At 44.2% G+C, this 23,442-nt stretch overlaps 1 protein-coding gene across 4 annotated transcripts in view; it reads left to right on the forward strand.

Annotated features, from left to right (window-relative positions):
* The window catches only part of MPND (MPN domain containing), a 107,679-nt gene that overhangs the window by 23,529 nt on the left and 60,708 nt on the right, over positions 1-23,442 (forward strand). For all 4 annotated transcript variants that reach the window (XM_069741344.1, XM_069741361.1, XM_069741369.1 and 1 more), the window contains exons 3-4: positions 4,619-4,852; positions 4,940-5,051. In XM_069741344.1, coding sequence (XP_069597445.1) covers positions 4,619-4,852; positions 4,940-5,051 — 346 coding nt within the window. The remainder of the gene's footprint in view (positions 1-4,618; positions 4,853-4,939; positions 5,052-23,442) is intronic.

Genomic DNA, 23,442 nt, shown 5'->3' on the forward strand with positions numbered 1-23,442 from the left:
TATGGACTGTGAAACCCCTTTCTACAAAAGACTGGTGATGTACATCTTAACCCCTCTGTGACCTTAGACGTACTATCCCGTCGAGGTGCCCTGGGCTTATCTGACCCTGGACGGGATAGTACGTCATAGCCGATCGGCCGCGCTCACGGGGGGAGCGCGGCCGATCGCGGCCGGGTGTCAGCTGCTTATCGCAGCTGACATCCGGCACTATGTGCCAGGAGCGGTCACGGACCGCCCCCGGCACATTAACCCCTGGCACACCGCGATCAAAGATGATCGCGATGTGCCGGCGGTGCAGGGAAGCACCGCGCAGGGAGGGGGCTCCCTGCGGGCTTCCCTGAGCCCCCCGCAGCAACGCGATGTGATCGCGTTGCTGCGAGGGTCTTACCTCCCTCCCTCCCTGCTCGAGCCCCGGATCCAAGATGGCCGCGGATCCGGGTCCTGCAGGGAGGGAGGTGGCTTCACAGAGCCTGCTCAGAGCAGGCACTGTGAAGGCTGCAGCGCTGCATGTCAGATCAGTGATCTGACAGAGTGCTGTGCAAACTGTCAGATCACTGATCTGTGATGTCCCCACCTGGGACAAAGTAAAAAAGTAAAAAAAAATTTTCCAAATGTGTAAAAAAAATAAAAAAAAATATTCCAAAATAATGAAAAAAAAAAAAAATATTATTCCCATAAATACATTTCTTCATCTAAATAAAAAAAAAAAACAATAAAAGTACACATTTAGTATCGCCGCGTCCGTAACGACCCGACCTATAAAACTGTCCCACTAGTTAACCCCTTCAGTAAACACCGTAAGAAAAAAAAAAAAAAAAACGAGGCAAAAAACAACGCTTTATTATCATACCGCCGAACAAAAAGTGGAATAACACGCGATCAAAAGGACAGATATAAATAACCATGGTACCGCTGAAAGCGTCATATTGTCCCGCAAAAAAAGAGCCGCCATACAGCATCATCAGCAAAAAAATAAAAAAGTTATAGTCCTGAGAATAAAGCGATGCAAAAATAATTATTTTTTCTGTAAAATAGTTTTTATCGTATAAAAGCACCAAACCATAAAAAAATGATATAAATGAGGTATCGCTGTAATCGTACTGACCCGAAGAATAAAACTGCTTTATCAATTTTACCAAACGCGGAACGGTATAAACGCCTCCCCCAATAGAAATTCATGAATAGCTGGCTTTTGGTCATTCTTCCTCACAAAAATCGGAATAAAAAGCGATAAAAAAAAGTCACGTGCCCAAAAATGTTTTCAATAAAAACGTCAACTCGTCCCGCAAAAAACAAGACCTCACATGACTCTGTGGACCAAAATATGGAAAAATTATAGCTCTCAAAATGTGGTATTGCAAAAAATATTTTTTGCAATAAAAAGGGTCTTTCAGTGTGTGACGGCTGCCAATCATAAAAATCAGCTAAAAAACTCGCTATAAAAGTAAATCAAACCCCCCTTCATCACCCCCTTAGTTAGGGAAAAATAAAAAAAAATGTATTTATTTCCATTTTCCCATTAGGGTTAGGGTTAGGGCTAGGGTTAGGGTTAGGGCTAGGGTTAGGGCTAGGGTTAGGGCTAGGGTTAGGGCTAGGGTTAGGGTTAGGGTTGGGGCTACAGTTAGGGTTGGGGCTAAAGTTAGGGTTAGGGTTTAGATTACATTTACAGTTGGGAATAGGGTTGGGATTAGGGTTAGGGGTGTGTCAGGGTTAGAGGTGTGGTTAGGGTTACCGTTGGAATTAGGGTTAGGGGTGTGTTTAGATTAGGGTTTCAGTTATAATTGGGGGGTTTCCACTGTTTCGGCACATCAGGGGCTCTCCAAACACGACATGGCGTCCGATCTCAATTCCAGCCAATTCTGCGTTGAAAAAGTAAAACAGTGCTCCTTCCCTTCCGAGCTCTCCTGTGTGCCCAAACAGGGGTTTACCCCAACATATGGGGTATCAGCGTACTCAGGACAAATTGGACAACAACTTTTGTGGACCAATTTCTCCTGTTACCCTTGGGAAAATACAAAACTGGGGGCTAAAAAATAATTTTTGTGGGAAAACAAAAAGATTTTTTATTTTCACGGCTCTGCGTTATAAACTGTAGTGAAACACTTGGGGGTTCAAAGTTCTCACAACACATCTAGATAAGTTCATTGAGGGGTCTAGTTTCCAATATGGGGTCACTTGTGGGGGGTTTCTACTGTTTAGGTACATTAGGGGCTCTGCAAACGCAATGTGACGCCTGCAGACCAATCCATCTAAGTCTGCATTCCAAATGATGCTCCTTCCCTTCCGAGCCCTCCCATGCCCCCAAACGGTGGTTCCCCCCCACATATCGGGTATCAGCGTACTCAGGACAAATTGGACAACAACATTTAGGGTCCAATTTCTCCTGCTAACCTTGGAAAAATACAAAACTGGGGGCTAAAATATAATTTTTGTGGAAAAAAAAAAATTTTTTATTTGCATGGCTCTGCGTTATAAACTGTAGTGAAATACTTGGGGGTTCAAAGCTCTCACAACACATCAAGATGGGTTCCTTAGGGGGTCTACTTTCCAAAATGGTGTCACTTGTGGGGGGTTTCTACTGTTTAGGTACATTAGGGGCTCTGCAAACGCAATGTGACGCATGCAGACCATTCCATCTAAGTCTGCATTCCAAATGGCGCTCCTTCCCTTCCGAACCCTCCCATGCGCCCAAACGGTGGTTCCCTCCCACATATGGGGTATCAGCGTACTCAGGACAAATTGGACAACAACTTTTGGGGTCCAATTTCTCCTGTTACCCTAGGGAAAATACAAAACTGGGGGCTAAAAAATAATTTTTGTGGGAAAAAAATTTTGTTTTATTTTTATGGCTCTGCATTATAAACTTCTGTGAAGCCCTTGGTGGGTCAAAGTGCTCACCACACATCCAGATAAGTTCCTTAGGGGGTCTACTTTCCAAAATGGTGTCACTTGTGGGGGGTTTCAATGTTTAGGCACATCAGTGGCTCTCCAAACGCAACATGGCGTCCCATCTCAATTCCTGTCAATTTTGCATTGAAAAGTCAAACGGCGCTCCTTCCCTTCCGAGCTCTCCCATGCGCCCAAACAGTGGTTTACTGCCACATATGGGGTATCAGCATACTCGGGACAAATTGGACAACAACTTTTTGGGTCCAATTTCTCCTGTTACCCTTGGTAAAATAAAACAAATTGGAGCTGAAGTAAATTTTTTGTGTAAAAAAGTTAAATGTTCATTTTTATTTAAACATTCCAAAAATTCCTATTAAACACCTGAAGGGTTAATAAACTTCTTGAATGTGGTTTTGAGCACCTTGAGGGGTGCAGTTTTTAGAATGGTGTCACACTTGGGCATTTTCTATCATATAGACCCCTCAAAATGACTTCAAATGAGACGTGGTCCCTAAAAAAAAAATGGTGTTGTAAAAATGAGAAATTGCTGGTCAACTTTTAACCCTTATAACTCCCTAACAAAAAAAAAAAATTGGTTCCAAAATTATGCTGATGTAAAGGAGACATGTGGGAAATGTTACTTATTAAGTATTTTGTGTGACATATCTCTGTGATTTAATTGCATAAAAATTCAAAGTTTGAAAATTGCGAAATTTTCAAAATTTTCGCCAAATTTCCGTTTTTTTCACAAATAAACGCAGGTACTATCAAAGAAATTTTACCACTATCATGAAGTACAATATGTCACGAGAAAACAATGTCAGAATCACCAGGATCCGTTGAAGCGTTTCGGAGTTATAACCTCATAAAGGGACAGTGGTCAGAATTGTAAAAATTGGCCTGGTCATTAACGTGCAAACCACCCTTGGGGGTAAAGGGGTTAATATGGAATAATCAGGCCATTCACATACATCCCAAGAATGACGCGGGTTCAGGAGCCGGGTGTAATAGACAGCACTCCTGCATCTACTAGAACTAGAGCTGGGTCAGATCTGAGCAGTTAAGCCATTAAATGCTACAGTCAACAGGAGTGTGATAGAGGGTGATCATCGGCACCTTCACAAAAAAAAAATCACATGATGCCAATATGGCGCTGTGGCATCTGGAAGTCCAAATGGCTTCTTCGTCTACCATGGTGAAATGCTTATTAGATCCTATCGGAGACTGTCTTGCAATGTATTACCTATGCAAGCAAAGGATAGCATGTTGAAGTCTTCCTGTAGGACTAATAAGTATTGAAAATGATTTCCAGGGAACCGGTCAGTATATTTCTGCTGGTGAACCACAGGCAGCATGAATCGGAGCTTGTGGTTCGGGCACCATCAATTTAGTCACCGGTTCTCTTGAAGTATAAAAAAAAAAAAATTAAAAAATCATTTTTGTAGTATAAAAAAATGTTTTTATTGCAAATTTTCAATTTTTCACATGGCTTTTTGATCCGTGAAACAATAAAGGTCACCTGGCAGATCTGTTGTATAACATCACTCAGATCTAAAATATGGTTTTGTGAACGTAGCCTTGTGGGAAGACCAATTGACCATCTAATATGTATGGGGGTCTACTGAAAGCTGCCTCAAGGGTATGGCCACTTTCCAGCTTTTTCTTTGAGTCACCGCCTTTAGGCAAGCTGGATTGGATTTCACAAAATTCCCCAATTTTTCTTTCTCAGGGAAGGAAGTTTATTGGCGATCTTTTGCTGGATGGGAAAATTATTTGGCAGGAAAGTGGTCAAGCCTTTAACTCTCCCAGTGCATGGGCTACACACTGCAAACGTCTAGTTAACCCTGCGAAGAAATCTGGCTGTGGTTGGGCATCAGTACGGTACAAAGGGCAAAAGCTGGACCAGTACAAGACTGCGTGGTTGCGGCAGAATCGGCTTCATGGCTCAATGGCGACTGGAGGAGTAAGAACGTAATTATTTCCTTTGTTGCAAATGTCTGTTGTACACCTCCGCTTCATCTCCTGTTTTTAATACATATGCCTCCCGCAGAGTCCGCTAAGTGAAGGAGAAGAATATGATTTACTTGAAGTGGAGGGAGATGTGGACTCGAGATGTGGAAAGATATGTAACATGGAACCAAATGGCAGCAAAAAAGAACAAGGTACCGTAATAGATAAAGCAAGCTGAAATTGTGGACAATGCCTAAAAAAGTTTTGTGTTTTTTTTTTTTCTTTTGTTGGTCATTTAGACATGCAGTATGTGTTAAGAAGCAAACAAAATGTATTGTGCACTAGGAATATAGATAATTTACTATAAAAAGGAAAAAAATGACAGTCACAGGGCCGCTAGTCTAGTATCTACTAGTTCACACTAGATATATTTTATTTTCTGAACATTTAGGCTATGTTCCCACGATGAGTTTTTGGTGAGTTATTTTATGTTGCAGATTTTCTGTCCCCATTACTTAAAATACGTTGCATGCATTTTTTTTCAAAAATAGGCAGCTTAAAAAAAAAAACTAATCAGAAACTCATCATGGGAACATAGGCTTACAGTGTGAGCAGGGAAGAAAAGGACACTGATCTGCTGGAAGGCAATGAAGTTGCTACTTTCCCATATTAAAGTATATTGTAAAGTGACAGTTTTTCATGTTGTAGTGTCATTGTCTGCAAACCTGATATGTAACTATATGTAATACACTGTTAATTGATTGACAAATGTTTTTATTTTTCCATGATTATAGACTTGTCCATTTTGGCCCTTTAGGACGAAACTTTTTTTTTTTTTTCATTGTTGCATTTTATAATTTAAATTTTATCGTCAATGTAACTGATTGGCGGCATTCTTTTTGTTTTTTATGGAATCATTTGTATTTCTCAGTGGCACCATATTGGGGTACATATAACTTTTAACCAAACTTTTATTTGCTCAATGGAATAAAAGTTTTACATTTTACACTATTTAGGCTGGTTTCACACTTGCGTTTTTGTCTGCTGCGTTTTTTTTCAAAAAAACGCATGCGTTTTTTTTCCCTATATTTAACATTGAAAACGCATGCGTTTTTTTGTGTATGCGTTTGGTCGCGTTTTGCAACGCATGCGTTTTTTTACTGCATGCGTTTTTTTTCTAAAATGCTACTTGTAGTATTTTCAGAAGCGTTTTTTGGACCAAAAAAAACCGCATGCGTTTTCATGCGTTTTTTTTGTGTCAAAAAATGCATTGGAGTCAATGGGGACGCATGCGTTTTTTGGTGCATGCGTTTTTTGCGTTAAAAAACGCATGCGTTTTTTTATTAAAAACCCTGAAAACACACTAATATGCCACCACCCAACGTAAAGGTGATAAAGGGATCCTAACCCTACCCCTAACCCTAACCCTAAGGGATCCTAACCCTACCCCTAACCCTAACCCTAACCCCTTTATGGTTAGGGGTAGGGCTAGGGTTAGGGTTAGGGGTAGGGTTAGGATCCCTTAGGGTTAGGGGTAGGGTTAGGGTTAGGGGTAGGGTTAGGGGTAGGGTTAGGATCCCTTAGGGTTAGGGGTAGGGTTAGGGTTAGGGGTAGGTTTAGGGTTAGGGGTAGGGTTAGGGTTAGGATCCCTTAGGGTTAGGGGTAGGGGTAGGGTTAGGGGTAGGGTTAGGGTTAGGGGTAGGGTTAGGATCCCTTAGGGGTAGGGTTAGGGTTAGGGTTAGGGGTAGGGTTAGGGTTAGGATCCCTTTAGGGTTAGGGTTATGATCCCTACCCCTAACCCTACCCCTACCCCTAACCCTAACTATTTCTGTTTATAGTGGGTTTTTTACTTTTTTTTAATGATTGGCAGCTGTCACACATTTCTCAGCATGCGTTTAAAAAACGCAAACGCATGAAAAAACGCATGTAAACGCGGTAAAACGCCGCGTTTTTTACACCACATGCAAAAACGCATGCGTCAAAAAAACACAGCGTTTGCATGCGTTTACATGCGTTTTTTCACCATGCGTTTTTTTTGCGTTTTTTACCGCAAAAACGCACCCAAAAAAACGCAAATGTGAAACCAGCCTTACATGCACAAATTATTAATGTTATTCATTTTGTCACCGATTATGGTGATACCACATTTATGTAGTTTTATTCATGTTAAAGTCCTGCTTTTCCCCTTCTGAGCATGCCCAGGGTAAGACCTCTCATTGGAGGTCGGGGGTCACATGCTCAGGTCCTACAGCAGCTCCCATTTGGTCCTCTAGGAAGGTCCTGAAGTGGCTGCAGCTATAAAAGGTTTGCATGGCCGCACGGCCATGCACTAGTATCAACTAAGTTTTGTGTTCAGCGCCAGTGTGGTTATATGCATGTGGTTTAAGGGTTCGGCTGAAATAAGCCCCTAGAATACTGGCACCTCCGGTGAGGAGTTTTGTGTGAGTGGATTCAGGGCCCAGCTGAAATAAGTCCCTAGAATACCGGCACCTCCGGTGAGGAGTTTTGCGTGTGCTATTCTGACTGTATGACCACTGTTCGCTCTATTTGATAGCTGTGTGCCTCTGTGAGGTTTACAGGGCAACAGCGTTCTCTTGTCTTAAATGACTCTGTGAAGTAACAGAGTTCACTTATTATACCGCCATATAGTACCGTCTGTTACTAGCAGCGGGTTTACTCCTGCACGGTGGACCCCGGGTTGTGAACGCACCTATTACTTTATAAATATATATTTGATGCATTCCGCCAAACCCAAACACCATATACCTCCAATCTTATTTGTGTCAAAACAACATATCCTATTGTTCAATTGCGTGAAATACATTTGTAAAAAAGCTAGGAAAAAGAAATCCCTTATACAGAAGACGTGATGGTAATCAAAGGAGTGATCTCCTAGGGAAGGTGACAGAGATATACCAGATAGCGATTATCCCCTTCTGACAGTAAAGGTACCGTCACACTTAGCGACGCTGCAGCGATACCGACAACGATCCGGATCGCTGCAGCGTCGCTGTTTGGTCGCTGGAGAGCTGTCACACAGACAGCTCTCCAGCGACCAACGATGCCGGTAACCAGGGTAAACATCGGGTAACTAAGCGCAGGGCCGCGCTTAGTAACACGATGTTTACCCTGGTTACCATCCTAAAAGTAAAAAAAAAACAAACAGTACATACTTACCTACAGCCGTCTGTCCTCCAGCGCTGTGCTCTGCTCTCCTCCTGTACTGTCTGTGTGAGCACAGCGGCTGGAAAGCAGAGCGGTGACGTCACCGCTCTGCTTTCCGGCTGACCGACGCTCACAGCCAGTACAGGAGGAGAGCAGAGCACAGCGCTGGAGGACAGACGGCTGTAGGTAAGTATGTAGTGTTTGTTTTTTTTACTTTTAGGATGGTAACCAGGGTAAACATCGGGTTACTAAGCGCGGCCCTGCGCTTAGTTACCCGATGTTTACCCTGGTTACCAGTGAAGACATCGCTGAATCGGTGTCACACACGCCGATTCAGCGATGTCTGCGGGGAGTCCAGCGACCAAATAAAGTTCTGGACTTTCTTCCCCGACCAGCGACAGCACAGCAGGGGCCTGATCGCTGCTGCCTGTCACACTGGACGATATCGCTAGCGAGGACGCTGCAACGTCACGGATCGCTAGCGATATCGTCTAGTGTGACGGTACCTTTAGGAAGAATTTGGAAGTGGTGTCCACCGCTGGTTCAAACAGGCGTTGTATGTCTTGTGTGCAGTGCAAAAGATAAAGGGAAGGGGCAGGCCTAAATTGCAGCTCATACTTTGTGCTCCACCAATAGAAGCACAAAGTACGTCACTTTGTATACTGGTCACTAACTTTTCTCCAGTCCCCTCCACGACAGCACCACAGGAGGTTGCCTCCCCATTCTAATTAGGGACAGAAAACACAAGAGGTTAAATAGCCCCTCCCCACCTTCTATCCTCAGTGTTTTTCCTGTCCCTAAGGGATGGAGAGGATATCTGGATCCATATTTAGTTGATCTCCCTCCTTTTTATTTTAGGGAGGCAGGTATCCTGGCCCGAGAGTGAGAGAAAAAAACTATAGTCTGCAAATGTGCCATCTATAGTAGAAAGTTCACTTCTGCACATAAAAAATGCTATGCCAGAAGTGTACAGAGAAGATAATAAAAGAGGAATAACCTTCCCTTATGGAAGAAGTAAGGGGGATTGGTGCGGCAGGAAATACAATCTTTAAAAGTGTAAACACAGAGAACATATAAGGCTTCTACAAGGATGTAAAAACATCACAGCATATGAAATAGAAACCAAATTCAGAGGATGTGCAGGACACACCAATATTAATGAAATACCACAAAGAAAGCGGTGTCCTAGTCCAAGGAATAGTATAAAATGTAAACTTTATTTGGAATACAAAATCAAAGGTCAAACAGAGGCAGTGAAGAGTTAAACATCGGCACCACATCCGTACCTACAGAATAGGGGGACAAAGTGGCATCACATAGCAGCAATACAAATCAAATGTAGTTTAGTACTCCATCAGAGTTAACAAACACTCCATATATAGCACATAAGGCCAAACAATGGCACTGAGGGAACCATAACCAGGCTTACAGAGCATGTTAATAAAGAAATGGAAACATACCATATACTGATGCACGCTGAGCTGCGAGCCACGACGTCTCCCGACCCTCCCGACGTGCGTTTCGGGTAAACCTTCCTCAAGGGATGCTTCCATTACTTTATTAACATGCTCTGTAAGCCTGGTTATGGTTCCCTCAGTGCCATTGTTTGGCCTTATGTGCTATATATGGAGTGTTTGTTAACTCTGATGGAGTACTAAACTACATTTGATTTGTATTGCTGCTATGTGATGCCACTTTGTCCCCCTATTCTGTAGGTACGGATGTGCTGCCGATGTTTAACTCTTTACTGCCTCTATTTGACCTTTGATTTTGTATTCAAAATAAAGTTTACATTTTATACTATTCCTTGGACTAGTACACAGCTTTCTTTGTGGTATATCTTTGAAAGTGGACTAGTCTCTCGCCAAAAATACTAGTTATAGGGGGAACTCGTCCATCGCTATTGAGGTCCGATATTAACAATTAAACATACATATACACTGCTCCAAAAAATAAAGGGAACACTAAAATCCCACATCCTCGATATCACTGAATGAAATATTCCAGTTGCAAATCTTTATTCATTAAATAGTGGAATGTGTTGAGAACAATAAAACCTAAAAATGATCAACGTAAATCACAACTAATATCCCACGGAGGTCTGGAGTTGGAATGATGCTCAAAATCAAAGTGGAAAATTAAGTTATGGAGCGCCCCCAGACACAGGGCCACAGGTTACTCGGTACTGGTCCTTTCTGTCTCAGTTCTGGGGTTGTCATGGTGGCTAGACCCGGTCCGTGACCCTGCTAAGGGGCGTCCAATAAAAGGTGATAGGAGTCTGTCAAGGTTTCGTGACGCCACCTGTGGTGTTCGGTCAGGGTGACCGACACTGCTGTGGGGTCCGCTGGGGTGATGAAATGGCAGCTAAATGGTATACCTTCCCACAGGTGAAGTATGTCCCCAGGGCTTCCCAGTGAGGTGGATGGTGATGGTGTGAGGTGCAGACAATAACGAGGACACAGGGTTGCAGTCTCTTTACCTCTTTACTGAAGACTTCAGGATCCTTAATCCAGAGCACAGTTAACAGGGCTGTCTGAGACCGGCCGGTCCGATGGCACATCCAGAGTTCCCTTTACAGGTGGAAATCGTTGCCTACCAATAGCGCCTGTGTGTTGTAGTGCTACCCTGCTGAGCATTCGGTATAGTCCTCACAACTTCTGTTCTAGTTCGTTCATTCGTTCTTTCTAGTTCTTTCTCTTTCTTTCTATTTCATTCCAGATGTTACTAGTTTCTCGTCCCCCAGGTATGTTATGGCTAGGACGCACCCGTATGACGGGAAGGCTCGGAGCTCTTCCAGGACCCTAGAGACGCCCCTCTCCACGTGTTGCCCCCTAACTCTGCGTAGGAAATTTAAGGTAGACAGCCAACCTATAATTAACTGTCCTGCGGAGTTTGAAGTAAGGCATGGAGTCAGTTACTTCCTCGGTGTTCCGGCTACGCGCCTCAGTAGGATGTTGCCGTTCTCCTCCCAGACCTGGACTAAAGCATCCGCCAACTTCTGGACAGTCCGTGGTGCAACGTGACGTTGGTGGATGGTGTGAGATATGATGTCCCAGATGTGTTCAATCGGATTCAGGTCTGAGGAACGGATGGGCTGGTCCATGGCTTCAATGACTTCCTCTTGCAGGAACTGCTGACACACTCCAGCCACATGAGGTCTGGCATTGTCCTGCATGAGGAGGAACCCAGGGCCAACCGCACCAGCATATGGTCTCACAAGGGGACTGAGGATCTCATCTTGGTTTTTCGCATTGATGTTCCATCCTGCATAAGCTGCACTCCCTGAGCCACTTGTGTGGGATGTACAGGTCCTTCTCAAAAAATTAGCATATAGTGTTAAATTTCATTATTTACCATAATGTAATGATTACAATTAAACTTTCATATATTATAGATTCATTATCCACCAACTGAAATTTGTCAGGTCTTTTATTGTTTTAATACTGATGATTTTGGCATACAACTCCTGATAACCCACAAAACCTGTCTCAATAAATTAGCATATTTCACCCATCCAATCAAATAAAAGTGTTTTTTAATAACAAACAAAAAAACCAACAAATAATAATGTTCAGTTATGCACTCAATACTTGGTCGGGAATCCTTTGGCAGAAATGACTGCTTCAATGCGGCGTGGCATGGAGGCAATCAGCCTGTGACACTGCTGAGATGTTATGGAGGCCCAGGATGCTTCAATAGCGGCCTTAAGCTCATCCAGAGTGTTGGGTCTTGCGTCTCTCAACTTTCTCTTCACAATATCCCACAGATTCTCTATGGGGTTCAGGTCAGGAGAGTTGGCAGGCCAATTGAGCACAGTAATACCATGGTCAGTAAACCATTTACCAGTGGTTTTGGCACTGTGAGCAGGTGCCAGGTCGTGCTGAAAAATGAAATCTTCATCTCCATAAAGCATTTCAGCCGATGGAAGCATGAAGTGCTCCAAAATCTCCTGATAGCTAGCTGCATTTACCCTGCCCTTGATGAAACACAGTGGACCAACACCAGCAGCTGACATGGCACCCCACACCATCACTGACTGTGGGTACTTGACACTGGACTTCAGGCATTTTGGCATTTCCTTCTCCCCAGTCTTCCTCCAGACTCTGGCACCTTGATTTCCGAATGACATGCAAAATTTGCTTTCATCAGAAAAAAGTACTCGGGACCACTTAGCAACAGTCCAGTGCTGCTTCTCTGTAGCCCAGGTCAGGCGCCTCTGCCGCTGTTTATGGTTCAAAAGTGGCTTTACCTGGGGAATGCGGCACCTGTAGCCCATTTCCTGCACACGCCTGTGCACGGTGGCTCTGGATGTTTCCACACCAGACTCAGTCCACTGCTTCCTCAGGTTCCCCAAGGTCTGGAATCGGTCCTTCTCCACAATCTTACTCAGGGTCCGGTCTCCTCTTCTCGTTGTACAGCGTTTTCTGCCACATCGTTTCCTTCCAACAGACTTACCATTGAGGTGCCTTGATACAGCACTCTGGGAACAGCCTATTTGTTGAGAAATTTCTTTCTGGGTCTTACCCTCTTGCTTGAGGGTGTCAATGATGGCCTTCTTGACATCTGTCAGGTCGCTAGTCTTACCCATGATGGGGGTTTTGAGTAATGAACCAGGCAGGGAGTTTATAAAAGCCTCAGGTATCTTTTGCATGTGTTTAGAGTTAATTAGTTGATTCAGAAGATTAGGGTAATAGGTCGTTTAGAGAACCTTTTCTTGATATGCTAATTTATTGAGACAGGTTTTTTGGGTTATCAGGAGTTGTATGCCAAAATCATCAGTATTAAAACAATAAAATACCTGACAAATTTCAGTTGGTGGATAATGAATCTATAATATATGAAAGTTTAATTGTAATCATTACATTATGGTAAATAATGAAATTTAACACTATATGCTAATTTTTTGAGAAGGACCTGTAGAGTCCGTCTCATGCTACCACGAGTGTGAAAGTACAACCAACATTCAGAAGTGACCAAAACATCAGCCAGAAAGCATTGGTACTGAGCTGTGGTCTGTGGTTCCCACCTGCAGAACCACTCCTTTATTGAGTGTCTTGATAATTGCCAATGATTTCCAACTGTTGTCTATTCCATTTGCACAACAGCATGTGAAATTGACTGTCAAACAGTGTTGCTTCCTAAGTGGACAGTTTGATTTCACAGAAGTTTTGATTTACTTGGAGTTATATTCTGTTGTTTAACCCCTGCACGACCTCTGCCGTACTAGTACTGCGGAGGTCGGATCCCCTGCTTTGATGCGGGCTCCGGCGTTGAGCGTGTCAATAACGCCAATGTGGCCAAAAAGAGGATGGTTTGGGGTGCTAAACAGCCTAAATATAAAACGTTCGCTGGTTTTTTCTCCAGTCTAAGACATGTTACATCAGGGTCCAATAAATCATCCGACCCCCCCCAGAGCCTAAGTCTATCTGCCTGGCTTCTGAAGCCTCTATCTTAAGAGCCAGAGACCTCTCGGAAGGGGTGATCCAGACTCTCCAGAAAAGCAGAAAGCAGGTCACTAATTTAACCCCTTAGTGACAGAGCCAATTTGGTACTTAATGACCAGGCCAATTTTTGCAATTCTGACCACTGTCACTTTATGAGGTTATAACTCTGGAACGCTTCAACGGATCCCGCTGATTCTGAGATTGTTTTTTCGTGACATATTGTACTTCATGTTAGTGGTAACATTTCTTCGATATTACTTGCGATTATTTATGAAAAAAACGGAAATATGGCGAAAATTTTTAAAATTTAGCAATTTTCAAAATTTGTATTTTTATGCCCTTAAATCAGAGAGATATGTCATGAAAAATAGTTAATAAATAACATTTCCCACATGTCTACTTTACATCAGCACAATTTTGGAAACAAAATTTTTTTTTGTTAGGGAGTTATAAGGGTTAAAAGTTGACCAGCAATTTCTCATTTTTACAACACCATTTTTTTTTAGGGACCACATCACATTTGAAGTCATTTTGAGGGGTCTATATGATAGAAAATAATGAAGTGTGACACCATTCTAAAAACTACACCCCTCAAGGTTCTCAAAACCACATTCAAGAAGTTTATTAACCCTTTACGTGCTTCACAGGAACTGAAACAACGTGGAAGGAAAAAATGAACATTTAACTTTTTTTTGCAAACATCTTAATTCAGAACCATTTTTTTATTTTCACAAGTGTAAAAACAGAAATGTAACCATAAATTTTGTTATGCAATTTCTCCTGAATACGCCAATACCCCATATGTGGGGGTAAACCACTGTTAGGGCGCACCGCAGAACTTAGAAGTGAAGGAGTGCCGTTTGACTTTTTCAATGCAGAATTGGCTGGAATTGAGATCGGACACCATGTCACATTTAGAGAGCCCCTGATGTACCTAAACAGTGGAAACTCCCCACAAGTGACACCATTTTGGAAACTAGACCCCTTAAGGAACTTATCTAGATGTGTGGTGAGCACTTTGAACCCCCAAGTGCTTCACAGAAGTTTATAACGTAGAGCCGTGAAAATAAAAAATCGCTTTTGTTTACACAAAAATGATCTTTTCGCCCACAAATTCTTATTTTCACAAGGGTAACAGGAGAAATTAGACCACAAAAGTTGTTGTGCGATTTCTCCTGAATACGTCGATACCCCATATGTGAGGGTAAACCACTGTTTGGGCGCACCACAGAGCTTGGAAGTGAAGGAGCGCCGTTTTACTTTTTCAATGTTGAATTGGCTGGAATTGAGATTGGACGCCATGTCGCGTTTGCAGAGCCCCTGATGTGCCTAAACAGTGGAAACCCCCCACAAGTGACACCATTTTGGAAACTAGACCCCCATGGAACTTATCTAGATGTGTGGTGAGAACCTTGAATGCCCAAGTGCTTCAAAGAAGTTTATAATGCAGAGCCGTGAAAATAAAAACATTTTTTTTTTCCACAAAAAAGATTTTTTAGCCACCAAATTTTTATTTTCACAAGGGTAACAGGAGAAATTGGACTGCAATAGTTGTTGTCCAATTTATCCCGAGTACGCTGATGCGCCATATGTGGGGGTAAACCACTGTTTGGGCGCACGGCAGAGCTCGGAAGGGAAGGAGCGCCTTTTTGGAATGCAGACTTTGATAGAATGGTCTGTGGGCATTATGTTGCGATTGCAGAGCCCCTGATGTACCTAAACTGTAGTAACCCCCCACAAGTGACCCCATTTTGGAAACTAGACCCCCCAAGGAACTTATCTAGATGTGTGGTGAGAACTTTGAATGCCCAAGTGCTTCACAGAAGTTTAGAATGCAGAGTCGTGAAAATAAAAAATATTTTTTTTTTCACAAAAAAGATTTTGTATCCCCCAAGTTTTTATTTTCACAAGGGTAACAAGAGAAATTGGACCCCAGAAGTTGTTGTCCAATTTATCCCGAGTACGCTGATGCCCCATATGTGGGGGTAACCCACTGTTTGGGCGCACGGCAGAGCTCAGAAGGGAGGGAGCACCATTTGACTTTTTGAGCGCAAAATTGGCTGTCGTGTTTGGAGACCCCCTGATGTACCTAAACAGTGGAAACCCCCCAATTCTAGCTCCAACCCTAACCCCAACACACCCCTAACCCTAATCCCAACCTCATCCATAATCCTAATCACTAACCCTAACCATAATCCCAACCCTTACCCCAAAACAACCCTAATGTCAACCCTAACCATAACCCTAATCAAAACCCTAAATCCAACACACCCCTAATCCTAATCTCAACCCTAACCTCAAACCTAACCCTAATCCCAATACACCCCTAATCACAACCCTAACCTTAACCCTAATCCCAAACCTAACCCTAATCCCAAGCGTAACCCTAATGCCAACCCTAACCCTAATACCAACCCTAATCCAAACCCTAACCCTAATCCCAGCTCTAACCCTAACTTTAGCCCCAACCCTAGCCCTAACTTTAGCCCCAAGCCTAACCCTAGCCCTAGGGCTACTTTCACACTTGCGTCGTTTGGCATTCCGTCGCAATCCGTCGTTTTGGACAAGAAACGGATCCTGCAAATGTGCCCGCAGGATGCGTTTTTTGCCCATAGACTTGTATTGCCGACGGATCGTGACGGATGGCCACACGTCGCGTCCATCGTGCACTGGATCAGTTGTGTTTTGGCGGAGCGTCGGCACAAAAAAACGTTCAATGAAACGTTTTTTTGTACGTCGCATCCGCCATTTCTGACCGCGCATGCGTGGCCGTAACTCCGCCCCCTCCTCCCCAGGACATAGATTGGGCAGCGGATGTGTTGAAAAACTACAGCTGCTGCCCACGTTGTGCACAATTTTCACAACGTGCGTCGGTATGTCGGGCCGACGCATTGCGACGGCCCCATACCGACGTAAGTGTGAAAGAAGCCTAACCCTAAGTTTAGCCCCAACCCTAACCCTAAATTTAGCCCCAACCCTAACCCTAAATTTAGCCCTAACCCTAACCCTACCCCTAACCCTAACCCTAACCCTACCCCTAACCCTAACCCTAAATTTAGCCCCAACCCTAGCCCTAACCCTACCCCTAACCCTAACCCAAACCCTAAATTTAGCCCCAACCCTAGCCCTAACCCTAGCCCTAACCCTACCCCTAACCCTACCCCTAACCCTAGCCCTACCCCTAACCCTACCCCTAACCCTACCCCTAACCCTTATTTTAGCCCCAACTGCTGTTCTCCTGCCGGCCGGCAGATGGAGACAGATGGCGGGCGCACTGGGCATGTGTCCGCCATGTTCTGCTGCCGGCGGCCAGGAGGAGCAGCAAGAGGATCCAGGGACCTAGGTGAGTATGCTAGGGTCCCCGAATCCCCCTATTTCTCTGTCCTCTGATGTGCGATCACATCAGAGGACAGAGAATTACACTTTACTTTTTTTTTTTTTGCGGTCGCCGGTAAACAGTTAATTACCGGCGATCGCAAAACAGGGGTCGGTAATACCGACCCCGATCATGCTCTTTGGGGTCTCGGCTACCCCCGGCAGCCGAGACCCCAAAGATTCTCCCGGTGCCGGCCGGCGGGCGCACTGCGCATGCGCCCGCCATTTTGAAGATGGCGGCGCCCACCGGGAGACACGAGGAGCATCGGGGGAGCTAGGTGAGTATTGGGGGGCCACCTGGGACCCCTTTTCTCTGTCCTCCGATGTGCGATCACATCGGAGGACAGAGAAATTAAAAAGAGATCGCTTTTTTTTTTTTTTTGCGATCGCCGGTAAACGGTTAATTACCGGCGATCGCAAATGCGGGGTGGGTTAAAAACCCCCCGAATCATGTTCTCTGGGGTCTCGGCTACCCTCGGCAGCCGAGACCCCGGAGAAAATCGGCCTCTGGGGGGCGCTATGGACTTTTTCCACAGCGCCGTTAATTAACGGCGCTGTGGTTTAAGTACCCTTAGCGGCCGCCGTTAAAAGGCGTATCGGCGGTCGCTAAGGGGTTAATCTATGCTAAGACCGCTTCCATCCGGACATGGCTAAAATACTAGATTTTTTTTTGTAGGAAGGATTGTCAAAAGGATTAAGACCAAGTAACCCAGCAGATCCAGGTATCAGCTTTAAGCTCTTACTTCAATGCAAATCTGGCAGAGTACGGATGGATAAAAAGATTTGATAGCCGCCTATCGAATAAATCCTAGAAGATCAAATAGAAATCCATTCTGGGATTTGAATATGGTGCTTAAGGGTCTCACTATTTGTCCCTTTGCACCAATGTCTACTATGCATATAGATAAACTGTCATGGAAAGCGGCATTTCTAGATGTCAGAACAGCTGGAAGAGTGCGTGAGATCCAAGTGCTCTCTATCAGGGAACATTAGCTGAAGATCCAAGGATAGTGCTCTAGTTTTACCTAAAGTCACAATTGATTTTCATAGGTCACCCTTTCTTGTTGTCAAAATCCAACAAATAGCAGGGAAGAGGAATTCCATGCTCTGGATGTCAGGAGGATTATTTTATTTTACTTACAACAAACTGAGCTCTGGAGGAAATATGAAAACCTCTTTGTACATTATGGGCAGGGTGGATAAAAATCAATGTTTTTTTTTTTATTTAACCCCTTCATGACCCAGCCTATTTTGACCTTAAAGACCTTGCTGTTTTTTGCAATTCTGACCAGTGTCCCTTTATGAGGTAATAACTCAGGAACGCTTCAACGGATCCTAGCGGTTCTGAGATTGTTTTTTCGTGACATATTGGGCTTCATGTTAGTGGTAAATTTAGGTCAATAAATTATGCGTTTATTTGTGATAAAAACGGAAATTTGGCAAAAATTTTGAAAATTTCGCAATTTTCACATTTTGAATTTTTATTCTGTTAAACCAGAGAGTTATGTGACACAAAATAGTTTATAAATAACATTTCCCACATGTTTACTTTACATCAGCACAATTTTGGAAACAACATTTTTTTTTTGCTAGGAAGTTATAAGGGTTAAAATTTGACCAGCGATTTCTCATTTTTACTACGAAATTTACAAAACCATTTTTTTAGGGACCACCTCACATTTGAAGTCAGTTTGAGGGGTCTATATGGCTGAAAATACCCAAAAGTGACACCATTCTAAAAACTGCACCCCTCAAGGTACTGAAAACCACATTCCAGAAGTTTATTAACCCTTCAGGTGCTTCACAGCAGCAGAAGCAACATGGAAGGAAAAAATGAACATTTAACTTTTTAGTCACAAAAATTATCTTTTAGCAACAATTTTTTTATTTTCCCAATGGTAAAAGGAGAAACTGAACCACGTAAGTTGTTGTCCAATTTGTCCTGAGTACGCTGATACCTCATATGTGGGGGTAAACCACTGTTTGGGCGCACGGCAGGGCTTGGAAGGGAAGGAGCGCCATTTGACTTTTTGAATCAAAAATTGGCTCCACTCTTTAGCGGACACCATGTCACGTTTGGAGAGCCCCCGTGTGCCTAAAAATTGGAGCTCCCCCACAAGTGACCCCATTTTGGAAACTAGACGCCCCAGGGAACTTATCTAGATGCATAGTGAGCACTTTGAACCCCCAGGTGCTTCACAAATTGATCCGTAAAAATGAAAAAGTACTTTTTTTTTCACAAAAAAATTCTTTTCGCCTCAATTTTTTCATTATCACATGGGCAATAGGATAAAATGGATCATAAAATTTGTTGGGCAATTTCTCCCGAGTATGCCGATACCTCATATGTGGGGGTAAACCACTGTTTGGGCACTCGGCAGGGCTCGGAAGGGAAGGCGCGCCATTTGACTTTTTGAATGGAAAATTAGCTCCAATTGTTAGCGAACACCATGTCGCGTTTGGAGAACCCCTGTGTACCTAACCATTGGAGATCCCCCAGAAATGACCCCATTTTGGAAACTAGTCCACCAAAGGAACTAATCTAGATGTGTGGTGAGGACTTTGAACCCCCAAGTGCTTCACAGAAGTTTATAACGCAGAGCCATGAAAAAAAAAAAAAAAAAAATTATTTTCTCAAAAATGATCTTTTAGCCTGCAATTTTTTAATTTCCCAAGGGTATCAGGAGAAATTTGACCCCAAAAGTTGTTGTCCAGTTTCTCCTGAGTACGGTGATACCCCATATGTGGGGGTAAACTACTGTTTGGGCACACGTCGGGGCTCAGAAGGGAAGTAGTGACTTTTGAAATGCAGACTTTGATGGAATGGTCTACGGGCGTCACGTTGCGTTTGCAGAGCCCCTGGTGTGCCTAAACAGTAGAAACCCCCCACAAGTGACCCCATTTTAGAAACTAGACCCCCCAAGGAACTTATCTAGATATGTGGTGAGCACTTTGAACCCCCAAGTGCTTCACAGACGTTTACAACGTAGAGCCGTGAAAATAATAAATCATTTTTCTTTCCTCAAAAATGATGTTTTAGCAAGCATTTTTTTATTTTCACAAGGTTATCAGGAGAAATTGGACCCCAGTAATTGTTGCGCAGTTTGTCCTGAGTATGCTCGTACCCCATATGTGGGGGTAAACCACTGTTTGGGCACACGTCAGGGCTCGGAATTGAGGGAGCACCATTTGACATTTTGAATACGAGATTGGCTGGAATCAATGGTGGCGCCATGTTGCGTTTGGAGACCCCTGATGTGCCTAAACAGTGGTAACCCCTCAATTCTACCTCCAACACTAACCCCAACACACCCCTAACCCTAATCCCAACTGTAGACATAACCCTAATCACAACCCTAACCCCAACACACCCCTAACCACAACCCTAACCCCAACACACCCCTAACCCTAAGCACAACCCTAATTCCAACTGTAGCCATAACCCTAATCACAGCCCTAACCCTAACCCCAACACACCCCTAACCCTAATCCCAACTGTAGCCATAACCCTAATCACACCCCTAACCACAACCCTAATTCCAACCCTAACCCTAAGGTTATGTGCCCACGTTGCGGATTCGTGTGAGATTTTTCAGCATCATTTTTGAAAAATCCGCGGGTAAAAGGCACTGCGTTTTACCTGCGGATTTTCCGCGGATTTCCAGTGTTTTTTGTGCGGATTTCACCTGCGGATTCCTATTGAGGAACAGGTGTAAAACGCTGCGGAATCCGCACAAAGAATTGACATGCTGCGGAAAATACAACGCAGCATTTCCGCGTGGTATTTTCCGCACCATGGGCACAGCGGATTTGGTTTCCATATGTTTACATGGTACTGTACACCTGATGGAACACTGCTGCGAATCCGCAGCGGCCAATCCACTGCGGATCCGCAGCCAAATCCGCACCGTGTGCACATGGCCTAATTCTAAAGGTATGTGCACATGCTGCGGAAAACGCTGCGGATCCGCAGCAGTTTCCCATGAGTTTACAGTTCAATGTAAACCTATGGGAAACAAAAATCGCTGTACACACGCTGCGGAAAAACTGCACGGAAACGCAGCGGTTTACATTCCGCAGCATGTCACTTCTTTGTGCGGATTCCGCAGCGGTTTTACAACTGCTCAAATAGAAAATTGCAGTTGTAAAACCGCAGTGAAATGCGCAGAAAAAAACGCGGTAAATCCGCAGCGGTTTAGCACTGCGGATTTATCAAATCCGCAGTGGAAAAATCCGCAGAGGACCAGATTACGTGTGCACATACCGAAACCCTACCCCTAACCCTACCCCTAGCCCTAACCCTACCCCTAGCCCTAACCCTAACCCTACCCCTAACCCTAGCCCTAACCCTAACCCTAGCCCTAACCCTAGCCCTAACCCTACCCCTAACCCTACCCCTAACCCTAACCCTATTCTAACATTAGTGGAAAAAAAAAATTATTTATTTTTTTTATTGTCCCTACCTATGGGGGTGACAAAGGGGGGGGGGGTCATTTATTAGATTATATCTCAGTGATCAAAATGCACTTTGGAACGAATCTTCCGGCCGGCAGATTCGGCGGGCGCACTGCGCATGCGCCCGCCATTTTGGAAGATGGCGGCGCCCGGGGAGAAGACGGACGGAACCCGGCAGGATCGGTAAGTATGATAGGGTGGGGGGGAGCACGGGGGGGGGGGGATCGGAGCATGGGGGGGTGAATCGGAGCGCGGGAGGGGTGGAACGGAGCACGGGGGGGTAGAACGGAGCACGGGGGGGGGGTGGAACGGAGCACGGAGGGGGGTGGATCGGAGCACGGGGGGGTGATTGAAGCACGGGGGGAGCGGACAAGAGCACGGGGGGGAGCGGAGCACAGGACGGAGGGGAGCGGGGCAGTGTACTGGGCAGATCGGGGGGCTGGGGGGGCGATCGGTGGGGTGGTGTGGGGGCACATTAGTATTTCCAGCCATGGCCGATTGTATTGCAGCATCGGCCATGGCTGGATTGTAATATTTCACCCGTTATAATAGGTGAAATATTACAAATCGCTCTGATTGGCAGTTTCACTTTCAACAGCCAATCAGAGCGATCGTAGCCACGAGGGGGTGAAGCCACCCCCCCCTGGGTTAAACTACCACTCCCCCTGTCCCTGCAGATCGAGTGAAATGGGAGTTAACCCTTTCACCCGGCCTGCAGGGACGCGATCTTTCCATGACGCCACATAGGCGTCATGGGTCGGATTGGCACCGACTTTCATGACGCCTACGTGGCGTCAAAGGTCGGGAAGGGGTTAAATCAGATTTTTTTCAATAAACTGCTTTTTGAGGAAAATATTTTACCATCCAAAGGTTCTTCCATCATGAGATAAAGCTGAGTTGTTTAACTCAGTAGAATAAAGGCTGTATATGTGTAACATTCACAATGCCATGCACTTCCAGAGGTTTCTGTAGGATTAGTGGGCAGTTTCTCTCCTATATTATCACAGACGCTCCCTTTACTTACGCAGTTCTCAAAACTGAATTTGACTCCGCAGAGGTCCCAGCCTCTTCTTCACGGCAAAAATGTTACAACATGAACAGAGTTGAGAAAAAGACCTTAATCCTATTGTTCTACAAACCTATGAATACAGAATCAACCCCTTCAGTGCCAAGTCCAAGAAGTTAGACAATATGTTTCTGATTGTTTGGAGTGGAATAGATCTGCACAACACAAGAAGAATGTGAATCTAAGTGTGAGGAGGAGGAAGGGCAAGCAGACAAGAAAATGAAAGTGAAACTTTGAGCACAATACTGCAGCATAGCCACAGACAGACAAGTCTGGATCTGTTTGTGTGTACGATCTGAGGTTTATTACATTCTTTCCTCATAATGGCAGCAGGCCGTAAAAGAGACCCAGTTTGGGAATATTTTAATGAAGCTCCTTCGCCTATTGGTAAGGCAGGCATGCGTGCAAAATGCAAACGATGCAACAAAGAGATGCAAGGCCTGGTGGCGCGAATGAGGCAACATCATGAGAAGTGCGGTGATGAAGATGACCAAAGAAACACTTCTGAACAGGCAGGATCTTCAGGTTGGTAAACATTTTTATTGAATACTATTTCTAAAGACTGAACTGTCATGAACTGTCATGTGTGAGAAAAATTATATTTCTTATTAATACTGCATGTTACTGTCATTTGGTACAGTTATGAAGAAAAACAAATATTCCTTTTGGGGCAGGGGCAGTGATGTGTTGTGTACAATAAGCAGAAATTGTATAAACAATAAAATAACAGCATTGACTTTTTTTGTTTAGGGGAATTCATGGATTCTGGAAACTATCCACCTCCAAGATCACCATCATCCTGTTCTACAGTTTCAGAGTTATCCATCTAGGATAGTGCTTCATTAGCAGCAGCATCATCATCAGACACCCAAAGCCACATATCACCATCACCCAAAAGGAAGAAAAAACCTTTACCTCCTGGAACCACCATAGATAGGTTTGTGATAAGAACTAGCAGATTAGAAAAAGAGTTGATTGATGAAAAAATTGCCCAGTTTATTTATGCAACAAACTCTTCTTTCCGTCTGACTGAGAACCCACATTTCATTAATATGGTTCAGTCACTGAGACCAGGATACAGTCCACCCAGCAGAGCTG

This window comes from Ranitomeya imitator, chromosome 1, assembly GCF_032444005.1.
Source record: "Ranitomeya imitator isolate aRanImi1 chromosome 1, aRanImi1.pri, whole genome shotgun sequence".
Classification (NCBI taxonomy): Eukaryota; Metazoa; Chordata; class Amphibia; order Anura; family Dendrobatidae; genus Ranitomeya; species Ranitomeya imitator.